Raw genomic sequence first — 11,140 nt, 5'->3', positions numbered from 1 at the left:
CTTGCACTGTTGGTGGGAATGCAAACTGGTGCAGCCACTCTGGAAAACAGTGTGGAGGTTCCCCCCAAAATTAAAAATAGTATCTACCCTATGACCCAGCAATAGCACTGCTAGGAATTTACCCAAGGGATACAGGAGTACTGATGCATAGGGCCACTTGTACCCCAATGTTTATAGCAGCACTCTCAACAATAGCCAAATTATGGAAAGAGCCTAAATGTCCATCAACTGATGAATGGATAAAGAAATTGTGGTTTATATACACAATGGAGTACTACGTGGCAATGAGAAAGAATGAAATATGGCCCTTTGTAGCAACGTGGATGGAACTGGAGAGTGTGATGCTAAGTGAAATAAGCCATACAGAGAAAGACAGATACCATATGTTTTCACTCTTATGTGGATCCTGAGAAACTTAACAAAAATCCATGGGGGAGGCGAAGGAAAAAAAAAAGAGGTTAGAATGGGAGAGAGCCAAAGCATAAGAGACTGTTAAAAACTGAGAACAAACTGAGGGTTGATGGGGGGTGGGAGGGAGGCGAGGGTGGGTGATGGGTATTGAGGAGGGCACCTTTTGGGATGAGCACTTTTGTATGTATGGTAACCAATGTGACAATAAATTTCATATACTGAAAAAAGTAAAAAAAAAAAGAAGTAATAGACATCCATTTTATTCTTTCAACCTGCTGCATATTCTTACATTCTATGTGATTAACCATAATTAATTTCTCTATTCTTTATTGGTAGGATTTTAGGTTGTTCTGAATTTTTATCTGTTATAATCTGGGAATGACTGAAAAAATCTCAATACCCAATATATATTTATGACAATATTTCCATGGATTAGACTCCTCAGATTGGGAATTTCTAGAATGAAGCATTCAATCACATATTTTTAAACATATATCTTCGAAGATAAATGGGAATAAGAAATGTCCCAATCTCCCCGCTGTGGAATGGATAACTTTCAAGTAATTTCTCTTGGTTCTTGTTCTTTCTGGCCATTCCCATTTTTTAAACTGTATGGTAAAAAAAAAAAAAACCCAGGAAACTAAACAGAACAAAAGCACAACAATTTAATAAGGATATAAATTTAAGAGAGGAGTAAAAGTGGGGCACCTGGGTGTTCAGTCGGTTGATTGTCCGACTTTGGCTCACGTCATGATCTCATGGTTCATGAGTTCAAGCCCCACTTCAGGCTCTGTGCTGACAGCTCGGTGCCTGGAGGCTGCTTCAGATTCTGTGTCTCCCTCTCTCTCTGCTCCTCCCCTGCTCACACTCTGTCTCTCTCTTGAAAATAAATAAAGATTTAAAAAAATTTAAGAGAGGAGTAAGGGTAAAAATTTTTAAGGAAGGAAACGTTTTTTGAAAGAGAAAAATGGGGAATTATAAAAATCCTCACAATGAGAAAAGTTGCTAAAATGTAATTCTCCTCCTTCCCTTCCTTCTCTGCCTCCATTCTTTTCCACATGAAATGTCTGCAAAGACATTCAAAAGCTACAAATTCAGTAATCATTTCCAGCAATAGGCTGCCATGTGAAGGGTTTTGGAGAGTAAGTCTCAATAAAAGGAGAGCAATTTGTTCAGGAAATATTTGTGGGAAGAGAATTAGTTTCAAGCAGTATTTGGAGGATGAGGTGACGAGTCTCCATGGGGAAATGGAGGAATGGTGAGGAAGAGTATCATGATTTTTAGCAGAGAAGGGGACAATTGGTGGGCTGTCATCAATGCATGTGAGCATCCACAACAGCCTTGTCTCACATGGGTTAAAAAAGCTCATCTCCAACAGTTCAGTTGTTCACCAAGATCTAGCAGATATTAGATTCAAGTGAAGCAGATTCCACTTGTGGGTTTGTCAAGAGGGTGCTGCCTGGGATTTCCTCCTGCCCATCAGCTTCCTCAGGCCCTGTTTCAGGTCTTTGTTTCTCAGGCTATAGATAAAAGGGTTCAGCATGGAGGTAAGAACTGTGTAGACAAGTGTTGCTATGTGGTCCCTGGCAGTGTAGGTCGACAGGGGCTGTAAATAGACATAGAAGATGCTTCCATAAAAGAGGGTTACCACAGTGAGGTGAGAGCCACAGGTGGAGAAGGCTTTGCGTTTCCCAGCAGCTGAGGGGATCTTGAGAACTGTGATGAGGATTCGTATATAAGAGAAGGTGATGCACACAAAGGGGGTCACCAAAACAACTGAACATTCTGACATTATCACAATTTCATTGAGAAATGTGGAGGAGCAGGACAATTTCATCAGGGGACTGAGGTCACAGAGGAAGTGATGGATAACATTGTTGTCACAGAAGGTGAGACGATTCAGTAGCAGTGTGTGTAGGAGTGAGTGGAGGTGAGGAAGTGAGCAGGAAAAGGCCACCAGCAGGACACAGCGGTGGTGGTTCATGGTGGTGACATAGTGGAAGGGGTCACAGATGGCCACATAGCGGTCAAGGGCCATGACCGCCAGGAGGCAGCTGTCAGTGTTGCCCAGAGCATAAATAAAATACATCTGTGTCAGACACCCAGCATAGGAGATGGTCTTCTCTGACAGGAAGCTCACTAGCATCCTGGGGACAATGGTTGTGGTAAAGCAAATGTCAGTGAAGGACAGGAAACTCAGGAAGAAATACATGGGGGTTTGGAGCTGGGGGTCAGAGTGGATGGCGAGGATGATGAGCAGGTTCCCTGTTATGGTGACCAGGTACATGGTGAGGAAGAGGATAAAGAGTGGTTTCTGGTCCCCAGGCCGGGAGGAGAGTCCCAGGAGGATGAACTCGGAAACACTGCTGGTTTGGTTGACTCTTTCCATTGATTTGGGTGTACTTATATACAAGATGGCTTATTATTTACCATACTGCAAGTCCAGAATCCAAATCTTCAGAACCCAGCAAGTCCTGTTTTTTCTGTTTTGTTGCAATTAGTTGTTCTGTAGAGACAGCTTGTAAGTGTCATGGTCCTTGATGTATTTCTTCCTTCCCAAATCCATGGGCATCACAAGGGCCTTATACTGAAGGCTGGAGAGACAGAAGAAGAATTTACCTTTAGAAACCATCAGAGATGGACCTTGTTGATTCCAGTTCATTAGTTCTTATTCTGTGCAAAGCCTGTTCTCTTGTTGGGCATGTAGTGATAAAAACAGGCAAATTCTTGCCATTGTGTAGCTCGTGTTTAGTTGGGGAGACAGATCATCAACAAACAACATAAAGCAGTATATAAGGGATGAAGATGAATGGGGAATGGAGTGGAGGTATTTTTGGTACCGGAGGTCACAGGACACTCATTTCCTATCAAAGGAAACCCAGTGGTGGCATTGTAAAGTTCAAATTTGCATTGATTTGGAAAAAAATAAGGGTTTGCCAAAATAACCAACAGGGAAAATCTAATGGGAATGTTGAATCTGTTTCAACAAAGCGGGCTTTTCCCTCTCTGGACATAAGATTAATAGTTCATCCTCCTTAGTTCATGGTATGTTATCATCACCAGTGTAAGTCTCCCCTTTTTTTGTAAATTGGTTTTCCTTTCTTTAACTCTATGCTCTGAATCTTATTTGTACAGGATGAGAATCCATTTGTACAGGATTATTGAATCGTTGGGTATCCAACAATTTTTTGTTGAATCTCTATAATTCACCTTTCCTATGTGTATGCAAAACTATCTATGAGAAATATGTTAATTTTCATATATTAACTGTTGAGATATCTATCTATCTATCTATCTATCTATCTATCTATCTATCTATGCTTTTTCTCCAGTCATATCGAGTTATGGACAATATCACTTTGGTGATGGACAAAAAAGTGGTCTCCACTTATTGCTACTACAAACCTCTCTGCAATGGGAGATCTTGTATAAATAAAGTGTTTTCAAACATTTTTTTAGAGTCTTATATTTACCCATACCTTCTTAATGGACATATCACATAGGGATTTTTAAAAAATTTGAGATATTGTTTACTTATATATTCCTTGCTACCATAAAAATCTCTATAGTCATCATTGTTATATATCACCAAAATTTTTAAAATAATTTCTTTTTCTTAAGTTTTATTTAAGTAATCTCTACACCTCACGTGGGCCTCAAACTCATAAGCCTGAGATCAAGAGTCACATGTTCTTCCAACCGAGCTATCCAGGCACCCCTAAAATAATTTCCTTGGAAACAGTATATTCTTTCATACTTTTTGAATAATCCCATGCATTGGAATTTTCATGCATTAAACATTTTATTATATATTAATATATGAATTCATTTAACAATTAAATGTTGTATTTACATTAACAACTAAATGATGTCCTGTACATCAGGGTAATTATAGGTAATAGCACTGCATCGCATATCCAAAACTCGCTAAGACAGTAAGTCTTAAATGTGCTTACAACTCTATCATCTTTACTAACTAAACATCTTTATCATCTTTACTAACTAAACTAACTAAACATCTTTACACCTCAGATTCACCATGTATGATATTGGACACAAATACATGCATGCTCATGAGGATTTAGTGAGAAATGCATCTACACTCAGGAGAGAGACAAGCATATTGTGAACACTCAGCAGAAACTCTTGATCATCATCAATCCCATTGTTGCTTTCCCTTATCTGCTATGACTGGTTGTCCTCAAAATCAATTAACTCACATGCTTGAAGTATCATATCCCTCACTGCCAAGTTGTCAGACTAACCTCATGATTTTGTAAGATCTTATGGAAGGATGATTTGTTTAGGCATTGAATGATCTGACTGAACCAGTAGTTAAAGTTAAAACAATAACCAATATTACTGAAAATGTACTACATGTCAAGCTTGTGCTAAGCACCTCACAAATTCCCACGATGACGGATCACAACGTATGTGTTGTTATCAGAAGCCTGAGGCTTAGAGTGAAGTGGTTTGCTCAAGGTCACTAAGTAAGTGAGTAGCAATCAGGATTTGAACTCCAAGCTGAATCACTCTGAAGCTCATGCTCTTAACCCTCAGGCTACACCTCCTCACGTTTTGGTGTATATACTGTCTGTCATAATCACGCACAGGCACTGTTTTCCTCACTGTGTCATTTCCTAAGTGACCTCCCTTTCTTTCCCTCTTAACTAACAATCTTTCTTTTCCCATGTTCAGAATCTATCCTTGTAGTGGCTAAAGAGGTGACCGATCTTGCTGTGTTACACAGATGGTGGATTTGAAATATTGAACATCTATGATTAATTGGCCAACATCAGGTGGAAAAAATTGGCCATGCATGTCTGGGCCATGTCTGGCATGGAGAGTTGTGGTTGGTGCTGGACAGTGTCCTGGAGTTAAGACAAAAGATGGGGGCTTGATTTGTCCTTGGTCACCTGCTCACCAGCTGATTCCTGATGTTTAGGAATAGCAAATGAGACGCCATGTTTGGAAGACAGTTTGTCAAACACAGGCCAATATTAAAAAATGAGCCATTTGTGAAAGGCTGCTTGTGGAAATAAGAAATTAGTGGAGATTTGGTTTAATTAATGATGTTGGGTGATCCAGGTCATAGATGTGAGGATCACCTACTATGATAACTAGAAAGAAGAAAGGTTTTGATCCTGAGAATCAAGAAGAACAGTTCTCAAAATACAAGATGAATGGCTGAGGCTGGGAATATAATAGTTTTGTTTTGTTTTGTTTTGTTTTGTTTTGTTTTGTTTTGTTTTGTTTTCTTCTTCACTTTTCCCTCTCTGCCTCCCTCCCTCCTTCCCTCCCTCCTTCTTCCTTCCCTCCCTCCCCCTTCCTTCCTTCCTTCCTTCCTTCCTTCCTTCCTTCTTTCCTTCCTTCCTTCCTTCCTTCCTTCCTTCCTTCCTTCCTTCCTTCCTTCCTGTGTTTTACTTCTAGCAAAGCACACAGTGTAGATGGTCTAGAGGTCAAACTGGATGGACTGAAAACCAAAAGCTGGGTGGAGGTTTTAGTCGGACACTATGACTGCTTAATCCACAAAATGTCTGAAATTCTCAGGGAGGAAAGAGTAAGTGCCAGAGGTTGGAGGGAAGCTGGCCAAGAGGGTGGCCAGCTTACCAAAGCTCACCTCCAGATCCAGATGCTGTTCTCGCCTTCCCACTTTCTCCAGAAACTGGTCTGCACTTCATCTGCTACTCAGCTGCAAGTCTGCTTCTCAGCCAAGCACAGCCCCCTCATGTTTCTCCCATGACACTCTGGGCTGATTAACAAGGAGAGGAATAGGAAAGGCGGGGAAGTTGATGTGCTACTTGGAAGGGATAGCACGTTTCCCCACACTGGCCTCCAATCCCTCAAGTCTGGCCCCCAGCATGCTGCTGCTCTCCTAGCTCCCCATCTCAGAAGGCAGAGATGTCTTGACTCAAGGGGCAAGGACTGTCTTGATGGTGGAAGCCAGACTATCTCCTGAGTCTGAGCTCTGCTCTGCTGGTCTCGGGAGCCCTTGTTAGGCTGAAGGAGTTGTTGTGTGATGACCTCTCAAGGGAGCTGATCCTGTGCTTGCTGTAAGCAGAGGAAGCAGACTGGAAATAACACCCAGCATTGCTGACTCGAGGGGATAGGGGAGCCTGGAGGCTTTCTGTTTTGATGTGGGGCTCATCCCAGAGCCACTTAATCTCATTGCAACATCTCAAGGGTGTGCCTTAGTTTCCCCAACTCTGGGTTATCAGAAATGGACAAATATTTATGTGGGTGAATATTTTTATGTTTGGGGATGCAGGTGTGGACCGCGGTATATTCTAGAGCAGGGAGGTGGGAGTTTCTAGGGGATTCAGTGGGGGTAGATCAGTGATGTGTATGTGTGTTCCAGTATCTTGGCAGGCATGTGGATCTGGTTTCTTTTTCCTGTGTGGGATTAGGTTAATGTCGGTTTATGTGTGTTTAAAGCACAGGGTATGCAATGGTTGTTGTCATATTTAGCAAAGGGACTTTGGGAAAATAGTGTATGTGTTTTTAGAGTTTAGACTCAAGGAAGTTTTTGAGGATTAGTGTTGAGGAAAGAAGACATCTAATAGAATGTTGGCCTTGCCACTAAGCTAGTTGCTTATAAGCCTGAGTTTCTTCATCTGAAAAGTGAGGATAACAACTATTATTGGCACTGAAATCAGAGAGAAAATTTCCCTGTGGGTTTTATATAGAGAATATTGTGTATCATGGTGAACATAATCCATAACAAAGTGTAAGGAATGAAACACATTCTGCTGCAGCCTTCAGCATAAACTACTGTCTCACACGATATATGTGTGTCTTTTTCTTTAGCCTTTAGTTTAATATTTAAATTTGAATCGACATATTAAGAGTAAATAATACATAGACAAAAAGCCTTGGGTTAGAGTCCTGCCTATTCATGTGGCTTTCTTTCTATTCATTCACTTAGCTCTTTCTTTCCTTCTTTCCTCCTTCACTTCCTTCCTTCCTTCCTTCCTTCCTTCCTTCCTTCCTTCCTTTTTTCTAGCTTTATTGAGATATAATTGACACAGAACATAACTTTAAAGTGTAAAACACAGGATAAACTGAGAGCTTTCCCCCTAGGGCCAGGAACAAGACAGGGATGTCCACTTTCACCACTGTTATTCAACATAGTATTGGAAGTCTTAGCCTCTGCAATTAGACAACACAAAGAAATAAAAGGCATCCAAATTAGCCAGGAGGTGGTCAAACTTGCACTCTTCACAGATGACATGATACTGTATATGGAAAGCCCAAAAGATTCCACCAGAAAACTGCTAGAAATGATTTATAAATTCAGTAAAGCTGCAGGATGTAAAATCAATGCACAGAAATCAGTTGCACACCTACACACCATCAATGAAGTGACAGAAAGAGAAATCAAGGAATCGATCCCATTTACAGTTGCACCAAAAACCATAAAATACCTAGGAATAAATCTAATAACAGAGGTGAAAAATCTATACACTGAAAACTACAGAAATCTTATGAAAGAAATTGAAGAAAACACAAAAAAATGGAAAAAGATTCCATGCTCCTGGATAGGAAGAACAAATATTGTTAAAATGTCAATACTACCCAAAGCAATCTACATATTCAATGCAATCCCTATCAAAGTAACACCAGCATTCTTCACAGAGCTAGAACAAATAATCCTAAAATTTGTATGGAACCAGAACAGACCCTGAATAGCCAAAGCGATCTTGAAAAAGAAAACCAAATCTGGAGGTATCATAATCCCACAGTTCAAGCTATACTAGAAGGCTGTAATCATCAAGACAGTATGGTACTGGCACAAGAACAGACACTCAGATCAATGGAACAGAATATAGAACCCAGAAATGGACCCAAAAACGTATGGCCAACTAATCTTTGATAAAGCAGGAAAGAATATCCAGTGCAATAAAGACAGTCTCTTCAGCAAGTGGTGCTGGGAAAACTGGACAACAACATGCAGAAAAATGAACCTGGACCACTTTCTTACACCATACACAAAAATAAACTCAAAATGGATGGAAGACCTCAATGTAAGACAGGAAGCCATCAAAATCCTCAAGGAGAAAGCAGGCAAAAACCTCTTTGATCTTGCCCACAGCAACTTCTTACTCAACACGTTTCTGGAGGCAAGGGAAACAAAAGCAAAAATGAACTATTGGGACCTCATCAAAATAAAGAGCTTCTGCACAGCGAAGGAAACAACCAGCAAAACTAAAAGGCAACTGACAGAATGGGAGAAGATATTTGCAAATGACATATCAGATAAAGGGCTAGTATCCAAAATCTATAAAGAACTTATCAAACTCAAAACCCAAAAAACTAATAATCCAGTGAAGAAATGGGCAAAAGACATGAATAGACACTTCTCCAAGGAAGACATCCAGATGGTCAACCGACACATGAAAAAATGCTCAACATCACTCATGATCAAGAAAATACAAATCAAAACCACACTGAGATACCACCTTACACCTGTCAGAATGGCTAACATTAACTCAGGCAACAAGAGATGTTGGCGAGGATGTGGAGAAAGAGGATCTCTTTTGCCTTGTTGGTGGGAATGCAAGCTGGTGCAGCCACTCTGGAAAACAGTGTGGATGTTCCTCAAAAAATTAAAAATAGAACTACCCTATGACCTGGAAATTGCACTACTAGGTATTTATCCAAGAGATACAGGTATGCTGTTTTGAAGGGATACATGCACCCCAATGTTTATAGCAGCACTATCGACAATAACCAAAGTATGGAAAGAGCCCAAATATCCATCCATGGATGAATGGATAAAGATGATGTGGTATATATATTCAATGTAGTATTACTTGGCAATCAAAAAGAATGAAATCTTGTCTTTTTCAATTATGTGGATGGAACTAGAGGGTATTATGCTAAGCGAAATTAGCCAGAGAAAGACAAATATCATATCACTTCACTCATATGAGGACTTTAAGACACAGACAGATGAACTCAAGGGAAGGGAAGCAAAAATAATATAAAAACAGGGAGGGGGACAAAACATAAGAGACTCCTAAATATGGATAACAGAGGGTTACTGGAGGGGTTGTGGGAGGGGGGATGGGCTAAATGGGTAAGGGGCATTAAGGAATCTACTCCTGAAATCATTGTTGCACTATATGCTAACTAATTTGGATGTAAATTTAAAAAATAAAATTAAAAAATAAGTGTAAAACACAATAATTATATATATATATACATATATATATATATATATATATATGTATATATATATATAAAACAAAATTACCACAATCATATTAGTTGACACATCCATCACCTCACATTGTTACAACATTTTTAGTGTGGTGAGCACTTTTATAATCTACTCCCTTAGTAATTTTCATACAGTCTTGCTAACTATCATCACCATGCTGTAAATTACATCCCCAGAACTTATTCATCTTACAGCTGGAAGTTTGTACCCTTGGTCCTCGTCCATTTCTCTCACCCCCTACCCCTCACTCATGGCAACCAACCATCTATTCTCAGTTTTTTAGAGTTCTATATTCTTAGATTCCACATATAAGTGAGACCACACAGTATTTATTTTTATTGTGGTCAGACTTATCTCATTTAGCATAATGTCCTTCAGGTTCATCCATATTGTAAATGACAAAATTTCCTTCCTTTTTGTGGATGAATATTATTCCATTATATATATCAATATTCATTATCCATTGGTAAATATTTAAGTGGTTTCCATGTCTTGACTATTTAAATAAAGCTGCAGTGAACATAAACATTCAGATATCTCTTCAAGATAGTGATTTCAGTTCCTTTGGATATATATACCCAGATGTGGGATTGCTGGATCATATAGTTGTTCTATTTTTCAGTTTTTAAGGAACTTCCAGACTGTTTTCCTTAGTGGCTTCACCAGTATACCTTCCCACCAACAGTGCCATGGGTCACTTTTGTTCACATCCTCAGCAGCACTTATTGTCTCTTATCTTTTTTAAAAATGTTTATTTATTTTTGAGAGAGAGGCAGTGCACAAGCAGGGGAGGGGCAGAAACAGAGGGAGACACGGAATCTGAAGCAGGCTCCAGGCTCTGAGCTGTCAGCACAGAGTCCAATGTGGGGCTCAAACCCACAAACTGTGAGATCATGACCTGAATCGAAGTTGGACGCTTAACTGACTGAGCCACCCAGGCAACCCTCTTATCTTTTTGATAATAGCCATTCTACCAGCTGTGAGGTGATATCTCATTGTGTTTTTAAATTTTTTTTAACTATTAATTTTTATTTTTTCAAGTTTTTATTTAAATTCCAATTAATTCATGTACAATGTAATATTAGTTTCAGGTATAGAATTTAGTGATTCATCTTAACACAATATCCAGGGCTCATCACAAAGAGTGAACTCCATAATCCCCATCATCTATTTAAACTATTTCTCCATCCAACTCTCCTCTATCAACCCTCAATTTGTTCTTTACAGTTAGGAGTCTGTTTCCTTGTTTGCCTCTCTTTTGTTCCCCCCTAAGTCCACCTGTTTTTTTCTTAAATTCCACATAGGAGTGAAATCTTATGGTATTTGTCTTTCTCTGACTGACTTATTTCGCTTAGCCTAATACGCTCTAGTTCCAGCTAGAGTTGCAATAGCAAGATTTCATTCTTTTTGGTGGCTAATATTTCATTGTATATATACACCAAATCTTCTTTATCCATCCATTAGTCAATGGACTAATGGGCTCTTTCCATAGTTTGGCTATTGTTG

At 39.5% G+C, this 11,140-nt stretch overlaps 1 protein-coding gene across 1 annotated transcript; it reads right to left on the bottom strand.

Moving 5' to 3' along the window:
* Positions 1-1,855: 1,855 nt before the first annotated feature.
* LOC125150634 (olfactory receptor 1L8-like) lies at positions 1,856-2,800 on the bottom strand. The gene has a single exon (XM_047830765.1). The coding sequence runs from the start codon at positions 2,798-2,800 to the stop codon at positions 1,856-1,858; it is 945 nt and encodes a 314-aa protein (XP_047686721.1).
* Between the last annotated feature and the right edge of the window lie 8,340 nt (positions 2,801-11,140).

This window comes from Prionailurus viverrinus, chromosome D4, assembly GCF_022837055.1.
Source record: "Prionailurus viverrinus isolate Anna chromosome D4, UM_Priviv_1.0, whole genome shotgun sequence".
Lineage (NCBI taxonomy): Eukaryota > Metazoa > Chordata > Mammalia > Carnivora > Felidae > Prionailurus > Prionailurus viverrinus.
The sequence above is the reverse complement of the archived record's forward strand: the minus strand, read 5'-3'. Positions and strand labels throughout refer to the sequence as shown.

Coding starts and splice junctions, on each gene's coding strand:
- LOC125150634 (XM_047830765.1), bottom strand. CDS start 2,800: ATGGAAAGAGTCAACCAAACCAGCAGTGTTTCCGAGTTCATCCTCCTG.